Source organism: Alternaria infectoria (genome assembly GCF_024043175.1).
Source record: "Alternaria infectoria strain BMP 0036 chromosome Unknown scaffold_10, whole genome shotgun sequence".
Classification (NCBI taxonomy): domain Eukaryota; kingdom Fungi; phylum Ascomycota; class Dothideomycetes; order Pleosporales; family Pleosporaceae; genus Alternaria; species Alternaria infectoria.
In genome coordinates this window covers 197,958-220,210 of record NW_026250699.1, presented here as the reverse complement: position 1 = coordinate 220,210, position 22,253 = coordinate 197,958, and the positions used below count along the sequence as shown (strand labels likewise).

The 22,253-nt window shown below is 53.8% G+C and overlaps 6 protein-coding genes across 6 annotated transcripts; 2 read left to right on the top strand and 4 right to left on the bottom strand.

The window, feature by feature from the left end:
- Positions 1–68: 68 nt before the first annotated feature.
- Positions 69–1,030, top strand: J4E92_006513 (uncharacterized protein; the record flags this gene model as incomplete). Its single annotated transcript, XM_051497880.1, has 2 exons — positions 69–788; positions 842–1,030. 2 exons carry the CDS (start codon positions 69–71, stop codon positions 1,028–1,030), a joined length of 909 nt encoding a protein of 302 aa, XP_051351606.1.
- A 1,684-nt stretch (positions 1,031–2,714) lies between these two features.
- Positions 2,715–3,777, bottom strand: J4E92_006512 (uncharacterized protein; the record flags this gene model as incomplete). Its single annotated transcript, XM_051497879.1, has 4 exons — positions 2,715–3,000; positions 3,054–3,195; positions 3,245–3,668; positions 3,718–3,777. 4 exons carry the CDS (start codon positions 3,775–3,777, stop codon positions 2,715–2,717), a joined length of 912 nt encoding a protein of 303 aa, XP_051351605.1.
- A 904-nt stretch (positions 3,778–4,681) lies between these two features.
- On the bottom strand, positions 4,682–6,692 carry J4E92_006511 (uncharacterized protein; the record flags this gene model as incomplete). The annotated part of the gene is made up of 3 exons (XM_051497878.1): positions 4,682–6,361; positions 6,421–6,577; positions 6,637–6,692. 3 exons carry the CDS (start codon positions 6,690–6,692, stop codon positions 4,682–4,684), a joined length of 1,893 nt encoding a protein of 630 aa, XP_051351604.1.
- Positions 6,693–10,734: 4,042 nt separating this feature from the next.
- Positions 10,735–14,135, bottom strand: J4E92_006510 (uncharacterized protein; the record flags this gene model as incomplete). The annotated part of the gene is made up of 5 exons (XM_051497877.1): positions 10,735–13,273; positions 13,325–13,553; positions 13,603–13,696; positions 13,749–13,906; positions 13,958–14,135. 5 exons carry the CDS (start codon positions 14,133–14,135, stop codon positions 10,735–10,737), a joined length of 3,198 nt encoding a protein of 1,065 aa, XP_051351603.1.
- Positions 14,136–15,819: 1,684 nt separating this feature from the next.
- On the top strand, positions 15,820–17,160 carry J4E92_006509 (uncharacterized protein; the record flags this gene model as incomplete). Its single annotated transcript, XM_051497876.1, has 1 exon — positions 15,820–17,160. The coding sequence occupies one exon, from the start codon at positions 15,820–15,822 to the stop codon at positions 17,158–17,160; it is 1,341 nt and encodes a 446-aa protein (XP_051351602.1).
- Positions 17,161–20,488: 3,328 nt separating this feature from the next.
- J4E92_006508 (uncharacterized protein) lies at positions 20,489–22,016 on the bottom strand (the record flags this gene model as incomplete). The annotated part of the gene is made up of 4 exons (XM_051497875.1): positions 20,489–20,614; positions 20,774–20,824; positions 21,767–21,812; positions 21,865–22,016. 4 exons carry the CDS (start codon positions 22,014–22,016, stop codon positions 20,489–20,491), a joined length of 375 nt encoding a protein of 124 aa, XP_051351601.1.
- Positions 22,017–22,253: the final 237 nt, after the last annotated feature.

Below are 22,253 nucleotides of genomic sequence, written 5' to 3'. Positions count from 1 at the left end.
TCGCGACTACCTGCGCCGTTACCCCTACACCACACCTACACCACAACCGTAAAGCCAACACCATCACGATGCGCTTTATCGCAGTATTACCGGTGCTATGTTGTACCGCGGCCCTCATCCTCTCGTTTCTCTGCCTATTCGCCGGGCATAAGAAAGGCTTCATGGAAGACTACTCCCTCCTAACGCTCAACACGTCCGCCGTTGGGCAAACGCTCATCCAAGCTCCATCAGAAGACTCCGACTCCACACTTTCATCCATCATAAACCTCATTCCCGACTCCATCACCGACAGCGTCACCAACGAAATCAACGACCAGATCGACGAGTTCCGCGAGCGCGTTGGCATCGAGGACTGGTACTCGGCACACATGCTCAACTATTGCCAAGGACAGTATGAGCCTGGAGAGGTGGCCAACGCCACGCTGAGTCAGGATGACATTAGCAAGAACGTTACCGAGTGCGCAAAGAGCAGGGCTACCTACAAGTTTGACCCCACAGCCATCATCCAAGAGGCGATCAACAAGACGGGCGTAGACATCACCCTGGAGGACTTAAACTGGCCAGATGACATCCAGAACGGAATCGATGCACTCAACGCACTCATGGCAGCCATGTTTGTGCTCTACGTCATTGCAATCTGCCTCATCTTCATTACGCTTCTCACCAGCGTCCTTGGAATCTTCATCGGAAATGGAAGACTCACTCCCTGCATCAACTTCCTTCTCGCGACACTCGCTTTCCTGGCCATCGGTCTCGCTAGCGCTCTTGTCACCGCTGTCATGGTCAAGGTAAGTTTTGACTCTACAAAGTGCATTGGAGACATATACTGATTTTCTAAAAGGGCGTGGATATCATAAACAAGCACGGCAACGACATTGGCCTGAACGCGAACTGGGGCGGCAAGTTCCTTGCTCTGACATGGGCTGCCACTGCACTTATGCTCATCGCGTTGCTTGGTTGGATCGCCAGCTTCTGCATCGGCGGCAAGGACCATGGTTCCCGCCGCGCTCGCAAGCCCTACAAGGTCTAGGGATGAGAAGAGAGCGAATCATATAGTCTCAGACTAACAGTTGGGTCACGTTGATGCGGAGCAATTTTTGGAGTACAGTGGCCTTTGTCTTTTTACACGACCTCACGAACGAGTTCACGTCTTTCCTTAACGTTTTGTCATATACCCCCAGATACCAGAATGTGTTGTCGGACAGATTCAGCGATGAAGATTGCATACTTTAGTTTATCATGAATATACTCAAACAGGACCATTGTTCTCTTGCACGCATGCATCTTGTACAAGAACAAAGCTAAATAGGTCTGCAGACTACGTCAATATAAAAACATGTAAAGTAGGTAGCCTCACGTCGATGTAGGCTCGAGGAGGTTCTGTTTTTCCATGTTCTGACACGCATCCACTTCTATCGTACCCCAAGGCCAATAGATTAGAACGCGCCATCAACTAGCCACGCAATGGATCATTTCAGTGAAGTGCGCCTTCATGCACTGTTGTCCACCATCATCTGTACAAGATCCTCATTAGTGTTTACCATGTGCGCGTCCACGATACGCAACACGAATCACTACAGCGTGTACTCGACACCAATGTATGCCAACTCAAGTATGCATCGTCATTCCAACATTCATGTCCTTCTCTTTTGTACTATATAACCAGAGAATTCAGCATAAGCCTCCTTGTACTTTATCATCGCCGTCTTAGCAAATCCACCTACTAATTAACAACCTGCCTTATTCAATCAACGTCCAGCTCACCCAACCATCCTTCTTACCTTGCAGCAAGTAACATATCCCCCAGCAAGATCCCATCATGCCACGGTACCAATCTCGACCCCGAGGCTTTGGATATGACCAAGCTCCGTAAGTTTGTCTATTCTCTCACGAAACTTCACGCCGTCTTGTAAATGGTTGTCTTTCCTACTAGCACTGACTGCATTTCAAGACAACTTCACTACGGCCCCGCATTCGACTACAACGGCTTCCAAGAAGGCCGCGAGGGAGGGCGTCGCGTGCGGGAACACTCATACACGCACGCTGGGTCAGGATTGAGAGTGATGAGGTATGATGCTGGAGGCGATGACGACGATGACTATTACTACCGTCGTCGTGGCGGTGCCGGGAGGGAGAGATGGGGGTGGAGGGAGAGGTTCAGGTGCTGGTAGTCATACCATGGAGTCTACATCGACGTTGGGTCACACACTTTGCATGTTTTAATGTTGATGTTATCTCCAGACCTGTTTGAAAATAGCGAGTACGTAAGGAGAGAAGCAGATGTAGTATCAATGTTTTGTTTTCGTTTGTATCAAACGGGTATCTAGATTCATTACCTTCATCAAGTATGCCTGGTCTCCGACCATAACTACGCATGTTCCTCGCTTGTTTGGATACCAGTTCAGACGTTCTGTCATACTCCGACGTGACGTGGCACTTGGGATGGGCCATGACGACGTCCAGCTCGCTTTTGCGTAGGTGACCAAATGCCGGATAGTATCCAGAGTGGCAACGCATCCAAATGTTGCGTAAATGGTGTACACGTATTCCTGCTGCTCATCGCTGGCGGATGATTTCTAGTAGAGTCCGGTATCAGTGGAGGCCGAAATCGAGTTGAAGAGGAATAAAGCTTGCGCACCTGTGAGAAACTCCTCGCTACGAATATAGTTAGCATTTGTTTGAAAAGCTTTCTTTCACACTCCTTCGGATGTCACTTACAAGCTCAGCGTGATATAGCCGTCGCGATCCTCGTCATACTTCTTGAAGACGTCCGTCATCCTCTTCAGACTAATACACGCTTGCACGAACAAGTCGAAGCTCAGTGCGTTGCGTCCGTCGCGGTCGTATGTGCGGTACAAAAGAGTGACGAATGCTTGGGAGAGGCGGTATCCAAAGGCGATGAGGGCTTCGTTGAATTCAGCGTAGGATATGCTGCCGGAATGATCTTGGTCGAAACGGTCGAACAAGCTGCGCCAGGCTGAGAGGAAACCCCAGAGTCCACTACAAACAATGTGTTAGCTTGAGCCGGTCAGGAGAGGGACGAGGCCAAGTACCAGAATTCGTCAAAGTTGACAGAGCCGGATCTATTGGTATCGAACATTCGGATCATCATACGGACAGTGTGAGGATCGAAAGGTGTCCAGTCTCCATTAACGAGTGCTGTTCGCAGCTCGGCTTCTGTGAGCTCACCACTCTCTGTCGCATGCGTTAGCATTGTGTGTTATGAAGTCTTGCTACAACATACTGTCTTTATCGACAGCGCCGAACAGTCTCCACAGCGCTTCGCGGTCATTCGCATCTCTTGGCGGCGGCGCAGGAGTCGGCGGCGGCCTCGACTGCTGCGCCAACTGCGGTCTTCCATGGTATCCCTGTGGTGGAGGTCCATGGCCATAGTTGACTGGTGGAGGCGATCCAACTCCCATTCTGTTGTCTGGCCTCGCGTCGTATCGGCCGTCGTACCGCGGGTCGCTGTATGCGCCTGGTGGGGGTCTGCTGTCATATCCACCACCTCCTGCGCCGCGTCCACCACCGTAGCGCTCATCGGGACGGGTGTCGTATCTTTGGCCGCTGGGAACGGGCGGGGGAGGTTTGTTGTAGTCGGGACGCGCCGAGCTGGTGCGCGGTGGGCGTGAGGCCGCGGAAGCGTTTTGCGACATCATCGCAGCAGCCTGGTCTACGTCAGTCCTGCAGGCGCGTCGAGGGACTGCAAAGACGTACCTGCTCAGGCTCGGCATGCATAGGCAGCCTGTCTGGATTGAAGCCTTTGTTGTACGCCATGGTGGGAGCGAGTCGTCGTGTGTTTGCAAGGTGGAAAGCAAGATGTCGCAAGGTCGAGGGCTGATGATATATGAAGGTGACACCAAGCTTCAGCTTCTCGGCGCGGGCAGCAATCGTCACGCAGACAAGTGACTCCCAAACACAGGGAGATGCTAGTAAGTTATCGTACAAAGGCTTTGCGATCAGCCGAGTAAGATGCGGCTCCAGCGATCAAAGCCCAACGTCGCCCTTCACAGCCCGGTTGCGGCTGACACCAACGGCGACCCCTTGGGTAGGCATATGCGCAGCGGGGCAGGAGGCTTGGCCCTATGACGCACTAGCCCTCGTGCCGGTCAACAACAAGGGAATGTCTACCGCGATGCGAATACGGGCAAATCCATGTGGGCATAGCGCAAAATTTGATCGTGTTATTCTTACCCAATGTTCCGATTTCCGAAGGTTCGGCCACTTGCTGTGGGGTTTGCAGGTCATCCGTTCACTGCAGTGCCGAGTCACGTAGAGCTTGCGTAATGGGGTATCCTTGTATGTCTAGGTGGACTCGTCCAAGTTGTTCATTGATTATATTTTTTACAAAGAAGTACAAATCGCAACTCTGATCTTTCGTCATGCCATAACCGGGCGCCCGAGGGTGTCCAAGTGCAACCGTCAAATTGTGAAACGAGACAAAATACTAGATGATAACAACGACAATCATCCTGGGTATCCAACGCCCCTGCACCCAAGTTCTACTATTCCTTCAAACAAAAACAACGGTATATAGTATGCATCGAGCATCGCTGGCTGGTCTCCAGGAAGTAAAGACCGTAACAGAAAGATAAAGATAAGGGGTACAAATACAGCATGGCCGAGGCCACACGGGAAAGAAGATCGCTTCAAAAGAACTTTTCGAGCTCCGCAACGCTGCTCAGGTCTTGACTCGCTTCTGGTTGCCGTCATCTGAGCCCTGATCAGACGTCTTGCGCTTGCGCTCGGCAGAATCGTCGCGGGCGAAGCTGGGTCCGTTCGGGGCTACAGGAGTCTGGAAAGTCAAAGGGCTCGGCAGCATGTTGGAGTCGCGGCCAAAACCCCACTCGGGGTAAAAGCTGGAAGGCGAGGGAAGCAGGCCATTCTCAACAAAGCGACTGGGAAGTGCTGAGATGGGAGTTTCCATGTTGTCGCGACTACCGTACGAGTTGCTGTTCGACGGCGGCGGAGGACGAGCGAAAGGATTGGGCGGGCCAGTTGCACCGGCACTGAGCAGCGAGTTGGCACTTGGTGACGGAGGAGGCAGAACTACACCAGAAGAGTGTGATGCGTCGGTGCTTCGTCCAGGGGTTGCGCCCGTCGTTCCAGAGTCTTTGGGAGACGAGTCGGCCGTCGCACTCCCAGCGTCTGACTGTTCGCTTGGAATCTGCACCCTCAATCTTGGCTTGCTTTCACCACCCATGCGCAGACTGTTTGTTCGCGACGGCGGAGGAATGGTAGGCATGGAAGACGTAGACTGGGTTCGCTGCGGCGGCTGCTGAACAGGCGCTTGTGAAGGCGGTGCTTGAGGCTTCGGCTCCCCGTTTGGCTGCAATCGCGACATGGCGGCCACGTCGATCGATTGCGCTCGGTTCTCCTGTTTGATGTAGGGAGCCTCGCTGCGAGACAGGGTTGAGTTGTTGCTGCTGCCCCAGTGTGCTGCGAGCATGGACTGGCTATCGTCGATGGGTGTGAAGATGCTGTGTCTGGCAGACGCGTGTAGCGGCTTGGGCTGAGGAAGAGGGGGGCTCTGGAAATCGTTCTGTTGCGGCGGGGACGGAACGGTGATTGTGGGCTGTTGCGGGTGTTCTTGTTGCGGCTGGGACACTTGCGGGGGTGGAGGTGGTGGAGACAATCGATGCTGCTGAGCCTGTTGCTGTTGTTGCTGCTGCTGGGCTTGTTGCTGCGCCTGTTGTTGTGCTTGTTGCTGCGCTTGCACCTGAGCCTGTTGTTGCGCCTGTACCTGGGCCTGCTGCTCTTGTTGATGCTGGTGTTGCTGCTGCTGCTGATGTTGGTGCTGTGCCTGTTGCTGCTGCTGGAAGGTGGGTGGCATAGACTGTCGGCGCTGCTGCTCTTGCTGCATGTACTGGACTTGAGAATGTGTGGGCATGGGGTGCGTGAACTGGTACTGGGCGGCGGGCGGTGTAGGCTGGGGCTTGGGCGCCATCTGCTGGGCAGCTTGCGGGTTGTAGAAGGGCGGGGTCGGCATGTAGGCATAGTTGTTGGGCGGCTGCGGGGCTTGCGAAGGGTAGGGCTGGGGCGGCGCGAGGTTGGAGCTCGGTCTGCGGATGTGGCCTACTCGCGAGTTCGGTCGCGACAGGTGGTGCGGCGGCTGTGGGGAGGGCCCTCGCTGCTGGAAGGCGCCGTTGCCGATTGGCGGCGACATGGACGGCGCGCCGTGTCTTATGTGCTGGAACTGCGAGTGCTGCATGTGATGGGGCATCATCGAGTGCTCGGGCGGGGTGTGCGAGTCCCGGGGCAGGGCGCCCTCGTCGTCCTCATCATCCTCGTCGTCGCCGTCCTTCTTGCCCATGAAGTCCTCTGGACCCTTGTGCTCGTGGGCTCCGCCATACTGCGTGACCTGTCAGTGTCATTCTGCTTTAGCGCAGCTCTCGATCCAGGGTCGGAGGGTGTGCCTACATATTGGTACCGGCCAATCGTCTCGTTGATGTCGCCGGAAGAGAATTCGTAGAGCTTCTTGTTGTGGCCGAAGATGATGACGGCCACGTCGACGGAGCAGAGCACCGAGAGCTCGTGCGCCTTCTTGAAGAGGCCGCCTTTGCGCTTGAGGAAGGTGCTGCCGCGGGTTAGTGGCTGCAGATGCAGGTGAGGGCGCGGTGCTGGCAGCTGACTTACACGGAGCGGTTCCGGTCGTCCTTGATGGCCTTGATCTCAATCTTTCTGCGACCCATGGTGGCTGGCGATGCTAGACGGGCAGGCGCATGGAGCGACGGCGAGGCTTCGAGGAGCAGAGCACGATGGCACTAGCTTGCGCGGCAGAGGCGTGTTCACGAAGACGTGCAGCGTTTCAGCGCGGCCAGGAGGGAGTGGGCGGCGAGAATCGGCGCGGTGGATGCTCGATTCTTTTTCGCGACTCCAGGGCTATATGGCTGTGATGCGCGACACAAAGGTCGGTTGCTGCACTCACAGGAAGCGTGAGGCTCTGAACGTGATGTGCAGAGGAAACGATGATGGAGTGGGTGGGCGCCCCTATATTTAGAAATCTGGCGTCTGCAGAGCCCAGGCCATCCGATCGCTAATATGCCCGGTTACAGCTTATTTGCTCGGTTTGGACCTTCGTGCCACGTCCGCCGTGCCCTTGCAATTGGGTGTGCAATCTGTACGTCAATCATCGCTGGGCCGGCTAACCGCACTTGGGCTGTTTACTCCACCTGCGACGCCCAGCTGAGTTATTTTAGGGACATATCAGAGCCGGGGTCCAGCGGCCTCACACGCGCAGAACAGACCCTTGATGCCGTACAGTAGCAGAATGAGACAGCTGCCTTTTGCCGGCATTGCGCTACCTCGCTGTGAGCTGCCTCTCAGATTAGCAGGGCCGTCTGACCGGCTCTGCAGCGACCAGACGGGCGTCGCTATTCTTGCGTGCCACGACCACCGGGCACGCGAGTCGGCGCTTGCAGAGATAATGACGAGAGTCGACCCAGGCTGCAGACGTTGGCCAGCGTGGGATAGGCGCAGGGCGGAGGCATTCGGTCGGCCGGTGCTCCTTGTGCGGCATTGCACTTACCGGTGCGCCATTTGCACCCTTTCCGAGACCGCGTTTTGCTAGCCACACATGGCGGAGCACTGGCTCAATCATCTCTCTCAAACGATAGCCTCCTCGACTGTGAGGGCAGTCCCTGGGTGAGCTGCGGCCCGCCAGCGAGTCCTCCGCTCTCTGCGACTGCAATCATTCAATACAGGCAGCCGTCGAGGGCACCCCGCTCCCCCCGCCGGATGCGGCGCGGCACCCATGTGCTCTGTATCTTCACACTCCCTGTTAATCTCTATGCAGTCACGTCGCTTGCAGACGATCGGATAGCGTCCATACACATCGTCTCCAGTATCTGCTTCCATGTCCCCAGGCGTTGAAGTTGGATTAGGGCTCGCAGCACGCGGTTCCTAGCGCGGCTGCCTCCCATGTCCGAAACGCGATATTTTTAGAAGGCCATGCCGCAAACCCACTCCCACGCCTGGCATGACGCACCCACGACCGCGTCTGATTGACTGACTGCCCCAGCTTACCTCACCACACATCCAAAGCTCCAGATCGTTACACATTGCTAAGCTGCTGTTCGTCTATCACTTCCTGTCCGCCCTTGTCGTTTTCCCGTTGACATGATCTCACCCGCCTAGCCGCCGGCATCGTGTCCCTTCCCCAGCTTTACTAGCTCATGATTCCGCTTGCGTATACTCCACCGCTGCGAGACTAGTCTATGTGATTGCGGTCTACACCTGCTGAAGCGACTGTGCCTCACACAGGGCCAGCGGCTCTACCGAACAAGTGCTCTCCATTGAAGCTTGTTGGTTCTAATTGAAGCATCCCAGATACCCGCATCACTCAGCAACGCGTCACTTCATCTTCATCAAAGAAACGACGCCCACCGGAAAATAAGCGGCCCGGCGCGTCTAACCCCTCTATCAGACGCAGGTACACTCTTCGGCTGTTATTCTTAGTCGCACATGCACACCACCCGGTAACCATCCCTTTGTTTCTTATCATCACCTAACCCTCTCCCAGAGACCTGGTCGATGCAGGTACACATCTCGTGTTATTTTGGGCCGCATGCTGGCCCTCAGGATTCTCATTTCTCCAATCACTACGACCTCTGGCCCCAACCCGAGACCTGTGCCTCAGGGAAGACCGCGTGGTAGATGCAGGTACACCGCTCGGACGTTATTTCTGGACGTCTCAGATTTGATATACTAATCCCAACCTCATGATGACAGAGACGATGCGTTCTCGATCTTCACTATCAACTACTGCACGTCGTCGGCGCCTACAAGAGATCGTCAAGGCACACTTATCAGGAGAGCGGGGAGGCATAGGTGGTTCAGAATAGATACCGACATCTTGAGCTTGTCCAATTCTTTCGATAGCTCTCTCTAAGCGCGTAGCTTCAGCGATACAGCAACCGATCAGATCCATGAATGGTTGTTGGTACTATGACTTCACCATGATGAAGCGCTTCGCCAGATAGGGGTTCTCTGTTGTTACGCGTTGCGTACATCCCACTATACTGACCCCGGACATATGAGCTGAGATATCTCAGTAAGGGGAAGGAGAATCTCGAAGTCTTTGTGGAGTAGGGGTTCTGGTAACGAAAAGGCAGATTCCTTTCTTAGAAGGACATACCATGACACGCGCAGGGACATGACCCTTGAGTTTCCAGCTTTTTGTCCGTTTCCCAGACTGTACTGATAAGGGAACGCTCGAATCAAAACCTAGGGACAGAGGAAAGTCACGTCTCTGTATCTCGATTACATCTTAGATTCTTCACTCTCGTAATCATAGTTCGTCCTTTCCAAGTATAAAGCGTCTCTTAATCGCTCCTCTCTCCTACCTTCAAGAACTACAACTTAAAAGCCTTGTGCCCTGACTTTTCACTAAAACCACGCGTGTCAACGTTCATGAGTTCGCGTGGTTCTGCGCTCCCTACACCCAAAAAACACGAGACGAAATTACGATGACGAAGAAAGCACATAGCGCCGTCCCATGCAAATTTCCAGCGCAGCTTTCGCGGCGCGCGCCACCGCAGCCACATCACACGTTCAGATTCAAATTTTGGTAGAACTCTCAAGGGCATGAATTGTAGAAAGTGAAAGTTTACCTAATCTGAAGCTTTATATCTCTCTCCCGGACTCCGCTAGTGTGCTCACACATCGCACTGGCGTGAGCTGCGAAATATAAAATGTTGCCATCCCTTACAAGACCTCCCTTCAACAGCCCGCTCCATTCTTACGAAGCAACCAAAAAGAAAAAGACGAATGTCATGGAGTGCTCCTTCGTCCGCTTCCGATATAAATGAAGGAACCACAACATGATGTGTGCTTCCGGAAGTCTCTACTGATTACATGACAACCCACTGACGGTCTCCGGAAAGACTTGACAAAAGGCGTGATGTACATTTAGGACGTGGGAGACCGTCACATCAGTTGTGTATGGAGTCTTTTTCGTAGACTTGTAGCAATCTGGCATGGCTGACGCAGACATCAGTCGTGAGCTTCTGTAGTTTATGTCGCCAACTCGGACTCATGCCCCGGGTTCCATGCTTTTTTTGGTAACATGATTGAAACAGTGTTATGAAAGAAGTTTGATGTGAGCGAGGGAGATATTTATACGAGCCAGAACGCACCAGAATATGGCTGCATGGAAGTCCCAATCCCCCAGTCCCACAATCTACCTTCCAAATGTTTCACAAAGATCAGCATGAGAAAAATAACACCAAAACACGATCGAAAGAACCTCAAGTTCGCACGATGCAAAGTGATTACACAAGCAAAACGTCTTGAATTAAACATTCCAACAGTCTCTCTTTCTAGAACATATAACACGCTACGTCGTCTCCACCATGGTATGTATTATCGTGGTCATCGAACATGCATGACCACGTAACTGTGCATGTCCGCAAAGATGTGTACCTAGACAACGATGTACATTCCTCCCGAGGTATCTCAGCAAAACGTAAGAAAAATCGAAACAGATACAGAGGGAATGAAGCAAGCCGATTGTCAGCCATAAAGTGTATGAAGCTGACGGGTATTTAGGCGTGGAAAGCACAAATTAATGCCCAGTGTCGTAGAAGAAAAAAAACCAGAAAGTCGAAATGGGAAAGGGTATCGAGCAGTTTGTACGCTGGGAAAACAGAACGGGTATGTGATGCTAAAGAAGATCTGGAGAACCGTTAGCGAGGTCTGAGTAGAAGAAGCCCACGATGCTCACCAAAGCACATTCTACCACTGTCTTCCGGCGCCAGATCCAGCTGCTGCCGGCTGACCATCAACGTTGCCAGTAAGTTCGGCGACACGCGCCTTGATACGGGCAACACGGCTTTCGATGGTCTCCTCGCCACTGGTTTCACCCTCATCGGTGCGCTGGCTCTGGCTCACACTTCGGCTACGTCGGACCTGTTCTTCACTGAGCCTTGCGGCGCGCTCTGCTGCATTCTTTCTGATTTGCGCCCATCGGTCCTGAGACGGCGATTGTTGCTTTGTGAACTCTATAGATTCCTCAGAAATATCATCCGCATACTCCGGCGCGCGTTGAGTTGGGGTCCTAGGGTTCGTCTGTTGCACCTGGCGACGAGGCACGGTTGGGGCGGCAGCGGCGTCGTCCTCGCTCTCATCGTCAGCAGGGGCAAACGCAGGCATGTCATCCATAGGGCCTTGGTCGAATCGAGAGAAGGCTTGGTCAATTTCTTGTTGCGTTGCTGCGGCTCCAGCAACAGGGCCGCCTGCTTGGATCGGCTCTGCGACCTCGGGCGAGGATGCCGCGGGACTAGGTTCGTAGTTTGGCGATGGCTCCTGCACAGGCTCAGGATGGTCATCGGTGTAGGTCGGCGATGGCTCTCGTACGTTGGGCTGATGGTCGTCCAGTCGAGAGGTACTGCGAACGGCATCGGATGCTTGGAAGTACGAATCATCCGCAGGCGCAGGCGCGGGTACTGCTGCAGGTGTCTCGGTCTTCTTTCTTCCGAAAAGCTTCCTGAAACCACTGCCTTCCTTCTTCTTCAGCTTGTTCGGTGAGATCTTCTTTCCAGGTGCAGCACCCTGATCCTCACTGACACGAGTCTTGGGCTGAGGAGCTACGACTGGCTTGCGATCGGGGATTGACTTCCTCAAGGCAGGGTGCTGGTTCGGAGTCGCGCCTGTCTGAACAGACTTCTCATCCGAGATGGGCAGTGGTGTCGCGAAGGGCGTTTCCTCGATGGGTGTGGACTGTTCCCGTGTCATTGCAACGGGGAATGACTGTTGCTGAGGAAGTGGAGTCTGGGTAGGTGACTCATGTGGCCAAGGTACCGGTGTCACAGAGGCCTTTGTAGGCGTGGTTGTATCAATACGAGCGGGAGAGTCTCCTCGCTCAGACTTTGGTAGCGCAGGAAGGTCCCGGTTTGACACGCTCGGGGGCAGCGGGGAAGCGCGGCCATTGGCGGTTGCTGTAAGGTTGTTCTTTGACCCTCTGCCCGCAGTGTGATCACCGAGGTATTGGGCACGGAGAGCGTCCTTATCCAAGGCGGCTTCGCCAAACTTCTTGTCCCACTGCATGGCCGGACCAGCCTCGTTCACCAGATGTGGCTGCAATGTAAGCACACTGTTTGTTTTGACGGACGTAGTATCGTCAGTACGTCCTCGGCGTGTCGCAAACTCTTTTGCATCCTTCTCATCACGCTCGTTCTGAGCGAGTTTCGCGGCTGCAGCCTGTATTCTTGCGTGCTGGTCGGGGCCAATGCTAGTCTTGCTCATCGGCGTGTTGGTAGTCGTCCGGCTGTATGGCTCTTTAGGGGTTGGCTTCTTGCCTGTCGACTTCCGCCGACCAAGTCGCCCGCGCCTTGTGAAGCTGAATTTGGACTTCTTCTCCACAATGTACGCACCCTCTTCAGGGGCAGCTGCACCCTTGACCTGCTCTTCCATGACCAGCCACTTTGCGCCCTGGATGCGTGTCTCGATCAACGTGCATCTTCCGAACGCAGCCTTGCGATCAGTAGTCTCTTCGGAAGCCAAACTGATCATCCATACCCACCAGAAAGTCTCATCGAGATCGAATTTGGTGATGCTTGCCAGCTCGCCGGGTTCGAGGTCGTCTTCGCTGAGGCCATTTCGTACGTGTGACTGAGAGCTGTGTACGCGGTGCTCTCCTAGTGGCGGGAGTTTCTGGTTCGGCATCAACAGGGTAGTTGGAGGAGATTGGTTGTTCTCGTCAGCGAAACCCGAGGACAAGAAGTCCGCCCACGAAGGAGTGGTTGGGCGACCAAAGTCGGTGTTGTTTGAGCGGGGCCCGTTTCGGAGACTAGAGAACTCTCGTGGGTTGCCACCCACTGGGGTACCGTTGGTGCTGGCGGAGCTGTCCATGATACCCGAAAACCCGAAGTCTTCAAAGCGAGACCATGACGGGTCTGGCGTAGTGGGGTCGGCGGAGACAGTCGATTGATTGGCCGTAGCAATGCACTCGAGTACTCTGCGGCACTCATCCGTCAGGGCCTTGACGGTGTCGTCGTATTCGGAGAACTGCTGTAGCGCTCTGTCGTCGTCTCGGTATTCGAAGTTCTTTGCGCGACGCAGCAACGCGAATGGTGTAGGCGATACGGAGTCGACAATCATAACCACCTTGGTTGTTCGCGTTTGCATGAGGGTCGGTGTTTGCGGAGGGTATTCGGTCTGGGAGAGTAGCGCCTGGAGTGATCGTGGCAAAGCAGAGATGCCACCGACTACGTTCATATCTGGCGATAGCGATCGCAGGTAAGCGAAGAAGAGATGGCTGGCAGCGTCCGCGGCCCTAGAATTCAGTTAGTATGCGTTGGTCGTCTAGTTCAGCGAGGGTGCTTACTTCTCCCATGTGCGATAACCACCGTCGAAGCCCTTGCCGTCTTCAACGAACTCAAAAGCCCACCATCCGGCTAAACGAGAGAGCTTCCTCCCACCCATGCCGTTGCTCTTGCCTCTTGCGGCGACTGCAGACAGTAGATCGAAGAAGTCGAATATAATGTGCTTGCGAGCCTCAGAGTCGACGCTGATTGGTATGAAGGTGTCGAACGCGTGGCGCGCAAAGTTTGAATCTGGACAGAACGTCAGTGGTGATTGGGCATGTCTGTGCGGTCGCCTTACCAGACTCGCCGATTCGGAAGAGCTCGTATGCGTCCCAGGTGACGACACCGCCGGGGAGTCTGCTCCAGCACCATTTTATGATGCTGCAGAGCGTCTGGCTACGTCAGCGCATGGATCGATGTGGTGAGACGGGTATGTTAGCCTACCAATGGCTCGGTGAGCCGCAGTTCCTGTGCCAGCCCCTCGCCTGTGTATTGCCGTGTGCCCTCGTAGGCGGCTTTGAAGAAGTTGCGTACGAAGTTGCGGGAGGCACTCGTGTCGGAGGTGGGGCGGAAGGGGAGGAGCATAAAGGGCATGTCCAGGGCTTTCGGGTGTTAGCAGTGCGTGCGGGGTGCCAATTGACGGGTCGACGTACCCCTCGATTTCATCTCTTGGGTGCAGACGTGGATGAGCTCCTGGATCTCGTCGGGCGCGACATCCTTGCGCGTCCATGATTCCTCCCAGCGGGGCTTGGGCGGCGCGACGGGCTCGGGGGCAGCTTTGGCGCCCTTTTGCTTGTCCTTGGAGTGGAAGACATTCTTGAAGAAAGGCATGTTGGCGTATGGCGGGGCGGGTCTTCGCTACCACCAGGGCGAGTGACGCAGATGCGCTCGGGGGTGGATGCGCGACGCGGTGGTAGCGCGATGCAGGGACGGATGCTATTCAATTGCTTTTTCTGCGTATGGCTGCTGTGTTAGCAGTGTAGGTGTATAAAATCACTGCAAAGAGGTTCCTGGGCTCGGGCGGCCGAGGGGACGGATGGCTGCTGGCGGGAAAGGAGAAGAGCAGGCAGTTGCAGTCCGGCAGGCCTCATTAGGGTACAGGCGAAATAAGTTCCAATCGACGCCCGTCAATCGCCCATCCCTGCGCCGCCAAGCCCTCCCTTTGCAGCTAGCCCTCGCTCGCACCTGTGGCTTCTGCACGGGACATGCCTCTGTTTCGCATCTTTGCTTTAGTCGCCAGCACACCAGTCCCGGTACTCGAAAATCTACGCGGCAAACGCCTGGCTTTCGTGCGCGATTGGCGGGGCTGTGTTGATGTGTTGTCCAAGTCGCGTCATCCATCGCGCATCCCCACCGTGTCACCGCTGACACCGCCTCATATCGCGCCCACTCGCCCTGCCTGGGCTGCTTCATCACCGCCAGCCTTATCCCAGCTCTCAACACCACACAGCACCACTTCACGACGCCTCGTGGGACTGACCCTGCGTAATGCGCCCGCTGCTGATCCGACTAGCTCCCGACCCCAAGGGCCGTTGTCTCGTACGCATGAACCTGACTCCACTGTAAATCTAATACTCGTGATGCTATGGCGGCGGCTGAGAAGAAGCACATGCACCAGCTGAACTCACCCGAGGCCTGAACATCCTATCTGACAGCCGCTGCCAGTGGCACCAACTGTACTTGCTCGGATACAAGAGCACATCGTCTTGATCAATTATCGCAGGCAATTGGCTTGTCACATGTCAATATACCAGGTGTAACGCGACAAGCACCCAATTTGTGTTGATGCAACGGCAGTGTCGTGAGAACACCATCTTACCCTTATGCTCACGTCAATAATCAACGTCTTATCGTCTCTCTGCTTTTTGCTTCCAGACAACCGCGCGACCGTCGCGCGCAATTTCCTGCAAACCCTTCGTGGTGGTACTTCGGCGTATCTTTGAAACGACAGAACAAAGTCAACTCTCCTTCACTTCCGCCCGCGTTCCGATGGCACGCCAATGTGTTCATGGCAGAACCCTGGTGGGAATGCAGGCTCAATGAGTATGACATCAGCATAGAAGCCACGGTTTTTCTGTATCTGAGCCCGCAGGAGCTCCCAATAGGGGGCAGACTATCGGCAGTATTTTCAGCAGAGACACCCTATAAATTCAGATCGACAGGTGTTGTACCGCGAGAGACACCGTCTCAACTCTTCCTGATGCAGACGAGTGCTCACACCCGACGTGTTGTCTTCGGGCTTGTGCGATCGCCAAGCGTGCGGGCACGTGTTTTCGTGATCTGCGCTAGCCAAAGCTTCAAATCCATTCTGGCCTAGCTCCAGAGCTATCGAAATGCCGTCCCGTTGACATCTCGACGTTGTCAGTACCCTGAACGCGTTCAAAAGCGACCCCTCGTGACATCTAATTAATGCGATCACCAGAACTAGTCCCTTCTTGAAAGATCCGCGCACAATTCCGGGTTCGCTTTCGTTTTAGTTATTCTCTCTGTTGCGGGGTGCAGACAACTTCCGATCATGCCAGCCCAAACAACATGTCCGATACCCGAAGTCGACCGCGCACTGTCGTCATACATAAACAATCGGGAAGACACGCTAAGGATTCGACGCGCTCTTTCCAAGTATCTTACCTCAAGCCTGAGGCCCGTCAATGCAGCGACCCAGAACCAGCATCTGAACCATGAGTGCCCACAGAACCTATCTGCGGCCAACACCAACCCTCCAGGCCTGAAGGACACGCGTTTGGAATATCTACAAGCTCTGCGGGCTAATTCCCAAGCGCAAGCAAGACAACGTGAACTTCAAACGTCATTAGAAGATCTTCGCAACCGCTACGTAGACGAGAACCCAACGCAGCCGGAATCAGAATACGACAACGAAGTTACGCGAGGCTATGTTGCTCTACTACGACAGCGCCGACGCTATGCAGAACTCCAGGTCATCCAGAAGTCTCTAGACAAGCTCCTCACCGCAAAGCCATCGACCGCTGCGGCTGACCCAAGAGCTTCCATCAAAAGCGCCATCGGCGAGCAACCAGACTTACCCGCCGAGAGGCTAGAGCAACTATCGCAAGCCGAAGATGATCAGAATTGGGTCTTCAAGCTGAAGCAGGAGGTTCTCGAGGCACGCACAGCCATGGAGCGCGCCCAGGCCGCGAGGCAGAAGGCCCAGGACGAGATGCCGGGTGAGCCCAGCTTACAAGCGCAAGTCCATGCCCTCGAGCGAGCAAGAGACGAGCTCGTTGATTGGGTGCAAGGGGAGTTGGCCAAGATGGAAGAGGACAGTGTTTTCCTTGAGGATGCCTCACCCGTCAAACGTCCAGTCAGCGTCGCGGCACCCGTCGATCTTGCGTCAGCAGAAACACAGATACGAGAATCGTATAACAAGTACATTGAAGCTCGTGCTAGTCTGCTCGAAGCTCATACAAGCCTCCAACAACCGTTGGATGTCCAGACTGACGATCAGAACGGCGGTCAAACTACACCCAACGAAGACAGCAAAGCCGCAGCAACGAAGCCTGTTCGACCGATTACCAAACTCTTGCCTTACCTCCCGCATCTCACTCAAATCGCCAACAACGAGCGTTCTCTACTCCAGCAATCCGTATACCTCCAGAGCCAGATAGCATCTGCAGACCAAGACATTGAAGAAGCGCTTCTCCGACTCTCCGGCGAAAGCCATCTCCTGCCTGCTGGTTCGAAGGAAGTCGCAGCATGGGGCAAGACAGCACGGGAAGCTGAGGCGGCTACTGAAAACTTGGTGAAAGAGCGTCTGCAGGCTGCCCGGCAAGAAGTGGGGAGTGTGAGCACGATTGTAGAGCTCTGCTCGTTGCAGAGTAAGGTGTTGGAGTCAGCATAGGACGAGGGGGCGATGATAGCATGGGATAATGTTTCGCGGAACCTAGGCTATGGCTACAATCAAGCGAGAAATATCATCTTCGTCAGTCACAGAGTGCTTGTATGTAGCCTTATAACGAATAATGGCATTGCCTTCTTACATTGACATCACCATGTCGGACCAGCTCCTTTATTTGATGTAGACGGTAAACATTCCCATGGCGGACTGAACAAGGAACGTCTAAAAAGCTTACCATTACTCATAATCTAACATCGAAGTGCTTTTTGTTTGGTTCTTAATACAAGTGCACCGTAATTCTACATCTTACAAGATCATTTTGAGCAGCTACCGACATTCGGCTCAGCACTGTCTTGCCAGCATACACTGATGGAGGCTGGGACAAAGCATCAGAATACGAGAGACAGCCAAAGCTCGCACATCACTCTTCTTGCATGGAAGTTTTGGGATACAAACACCATCTGACAGTCGTAGCGACTTTTGAAGTACCACCTCGCAAGAGAGAGTAGTAGAGAGTAGTAGAGAGTGCAGAAGCGCAGATGAACGGCTTTATATAGCCATCGGTGTCGGTCATCGACAGCAAATTGCGGGTGCGATCTTTGACAGATGCAGACGAAGCATGGTATTTTCATCCATTAGTTTCATGGCAAGTGCGAGCGCTACATGTTTACCATGCACCCTTTTTTCGTTTCTCGGAAATACTGGCATTCTAAAACAAAATGGATCATTGAGAATTTGCATCTAGATTCATCGTTCTCTTCTCCTTGGACATGCAGGAGCTGTCTAATTTTGTCCTACAGTCAGGAGGATCGGCCATGACTGTGCTGCCTGGATATTTTGATACAGCAAAGTCGGGAAGAAAGTCCTCGGGACACGGAAAAGAGAAGGAACAAGACCCAAAGGTTTGCATGCTGTTCGCATCTTCGAGACAGACATCGCAGTATGGCGTGCATTTTGAATGTCGCCCGCCCTTCAATGGATTCCGTTCTCGGCTCGCACCAGGACATCAATGGAGTAGCTGGAGTTTTTGGGAGAGAACATGCCAGTTTGCACCTATTCTTTTTAGTTCAGAGGCTGAGCGGCTTGTGTGTAAGAAGAAAGCTGTAAGCAGCGGACGCGAGCTTTTATACACGACCAGTCAGTGCGCTATGCCAGCTTCGTCATACAAGTCATAGCCAAGTATGTTGTAGATCGGCTATCCAGCATCAATACATATCAGCGAACACCATAGTGTTGGCGCATAGTTAGTGACTGCCTGAGCACTCTCAAACCATCAAATGACATCCTCGTGGTTTTGAAGACGAACACATGTGTTCATGTATTCGATAGCAGCACCTCTAGTCTCCCTGGTCTTCTCCATGAAGTGCGCAAGTACATGTTTCTAACCCGTATTTTCAGACCAGAACATCAAAGCTTATTTGAGTGCTGCAGCGTACACTCGAACATACGTTCAACATGTCTCGAATTCCTGCTCACACATAAGGCTGTCGCCGATTGTTTTGGTTCAAACAACGCAGAAAACATCACCAGTCTCTGGATAGTTTTTGGAACATCGGACCATCGTGTATTGGTTTTAGTGGTCAAAGGTGAGTACATGCGAGGACAAGAGCAGTACCAGGTCGATGTTTTATACCCGACCCAGCACTACTCACGCCATGAAACAGCATGTATTTTGTTTTTTGCGTGAAAGTGAACACTCAGTCTCATCGAATTTTTTCTCCACGCTTTTCTCACTCCGAAAACAAGGAAGTTGTGGAAGAGAGCAATGGCGAACAGCCCCTGGCCATAACCGCGTCGTTGACGTTTTTGGAATGTGTATATGGTATGTTGATCTGAAAATTTGGAGAAACCTCTGGCGGAGAACCCACAGATATATGCCTTGTGCAGTAGGTATTTTGGAGATTCGTCTTTTGAGAAAGTAATGAAGGCATGAACAGAGTTCTTAGCACATCGCCTTGGCTAGTACGGTTTTGAAAGCCAGGAAAAACTCCATCATGAGCGGCAATGTAATTTTGAATATGTTTTCAGGTTTGAAAGATGATATAGAAAGTAAGGAAGCGGCAGGCTGTGAGCTTATATATGCACCGTCAAAGGTCTGTGCGTTTATCTTCCGTGGAATATGTTAGTAGAGAATCGCTCGAATCCGACATCACCTGATCCAAGGTCTGCCTTCGCTGAAAAAAAGGACATTGAAAGAAATCTAAAGAGGTATCGTAGGTATCTATGCATCAGTAATCGTTCAAATCCAATCCAAGTATGCTCCGCCTCATCGCATAGCCACCACACAACTCGCCAGTGCCAGACTTTTACATACTCATCACCTCCAACAGCCTAGACATCCCTCCAATTCCGACTAGTCACTCGCTCTCTCGTATCCAGCCTCGGGCCTCTACCCATCTCACGATACTCTCTCGCAAGCCCACCTCTATCACTTCCCTGATCGATCATCCTCACCGCCCTCCTCTCTTCCACAAATGTAGCAGGTTGTCCATTTTCATCGATACCCTTCCAGCTTCTGATATCATTGATCTCAGCTGAATGTGCGCTCTCCGAATCGGTATCATCATCTTCTTGTCTTCGGCGACTAGGCGGTGGTGTCATAGAACGAGTCCGTTCGAGTGCTCGTGGGCGGGAGACATGGCGAAATAGTGGCCGCGGTGGTCGTTCAGGTGACAGAGGAGAGGGCGGAAGACGGGGTGTGCGACGTGCGGGAAGAGGAGAGATGTTCCGCACGAGTACCTCCTCAAATCGTCTTGAGGGCGGAGGAGAAGGTGAGATACGGCGCTGTCGATCAATGCGAATTTCCTCTTCGTACTCCCTTCTTGGAGATGGCGACGAGTGCCGTATACGGATCCTCTCGAAGTCCTGTGATAGTGGCTCTTGTGGAGGATCGTCTACAACCCGATGGCGGGAATACTCTCGGTAATGCTTGTACTTGTCGCCACTCGTCAGTCGTTCATCGGCATACCTTGATCTTCCTCTTGGCTCCAGTACTGGCTCTTCTTGCCTCCTTCCACCGCCAAAGTGAACACGAGGTCCTCCGACTTCGACGTGCATGCTCTGCTGACTTTCGCGCATAGTATCTCTTCGCCTGTGGGAGGTTTCGTGCTCGGTGCCTAGGGGCTTCAGGATGCTCCGACTAGGTGAATCCAAACGGCGACGTGGCACAGAATCAGCATTGCTCGAAGTTTCATCCGACGCCTTGAGAAAGCTACGCTGCTCTGGTCCAATCGGGTGGTACGGCCTCGGATGCGACATGAGACGAGCTTCCGCTTCCTCGTTTCGCCTTTCAGCCCGGAGGCTAATACGAATAGGAGATCTACTTGTACTCCTAGTCCGACGTTCCTGAGACTCGCTCCGATAGACAACTCTCGAAGATCTTGTCGGCGGCGGGGGCGACGGACTGAGTTCGATGATCCTTGAACTTGCCCGGCGCGATGGACTTCTCTCGACCTTCCTGTAGGAGTGAGTACGGACAACGTCTGGAGGAGGCCACACCTCGTCAGATTTCGAGGCAAGACTGGGAAGTGGCGGAGGTGGCGCAGGGTACACTTCGTCCGACCGTGTTTCCCTAGTGCGGATGATGTCAGGCGGGGGCCAAACTTCACCAGCATACCTGGAAGAGCGGCGAGGACTCAGTGAAGAAGTTTTGAGCTTTCGTTCCGATCTAAACTCTTGTGTCGGCTGTTGAAGTACTCGCAGGCCCAGGCGTGCCTGACTGGACTCTCGTCTAACAACACGAGGACGACTGGGAGAGTATCGCGTGACATAGATCTCCTCTCTGTTCTGTCTTCGGCCCCTACGCTCGTCATGGTCAATGTCGATGTGGACACATTCTCTAGGCCAGTCGCAGGGTTCTTCGGCAGTACATCTTCTGATGTATCTATACCTGCTGCTTGAACGATGTGAGCCTGCAAGCTTCTTTTTGCACCTTCGACAGGGTGTGGGAACCATGGGCTTGCCAGGAAGGACCGGGTTATTGCGATGGAAACCTGCAGAGCGCATCTCGCCGCAGTGACTGCAGGTGTGACAGAGCATAACTGGCACAGCTACTTCTTCTACCTGCGGAGGTGGTGCTTGCGCGGCATGTGATTGTCCGTATTGTTCGTAGTGGTATTGCTCGCTTGTCTGCCTCGATCTTGACTCCATGATCTCTTGCTGCGTGTTGCGTGACGACGGTACCATCGCGCTCGTAAGAGGAGCAGTTCGTCGACGTTCCATCCCAGAACCTGGATTGCTATACTGCCAGTCGGCGTTGTACCCTGGCGGAGGCGGTGGTCGTGCGTCGTAGCCCTGTGGAATATGAGCGTGTCCTTGTGGTCCGGCTACTGGCGGTATCTGCCGTTGATCCTGTTGTTGTGACTGAGGGCTTAGGAGCGGTGGTGGGCGCTGTGGGATCCCCAGATGATTGTACACGCCCTGGCCGTATCCACCCTGCTGTGGGTATCTAGCCTGTTGAGGGTATCCAGCTTGTTGAGGGTAGCCTCCCTGGTATCCGGGAAAAGAAGCGACGGACGAGGCAGCCGGCGGAGGCGTGGGTGCTGCGGGAGGGACTCCGAGCCCTTGGAATTGCTACACGGTGGGTAAGCCAGGTTCTATATTTGCTGACGCACTGTGCGCGGGCGTCGATGAGATGGGGCCGAACACGATTACGTCTATTCTTGCTGTCAGCCAACTTCTGGTCTCAGGCGACAATGGCGCACTTACACATTGTAAAGATACGAATTGGCTGGCCGTGCGAAGGAGCCGGGGTACTGAGGAATTGGCTGGCCCTGATCTTGGCCTTGCCCGTTACTGCCACTGCCGCCAGTGCGGCCCATATACGACTCAAAGGCCCTTCTCTGTTCTTCGTTCGCCATATTGTGGTTTGAGCAGGTGCGGACGTGCGACTCGAAGGCGGAGGGAAGCCGGAGGACTGACCCTGGTCGTGGGTCCCACGTGGGCGACCGGGAAAGCGCGAGTAGGCGTTAAGAAGAAGGAGCGACAGAGAGAGATGTGGGGTAGACAATGATGGTTTGAAAAGCATGTGAGAAAGCATGTCAGTGAACCTGGAGTCAAAGTGAAAGAGCAGACGCACAAGCAGGATTGCGCGTCTG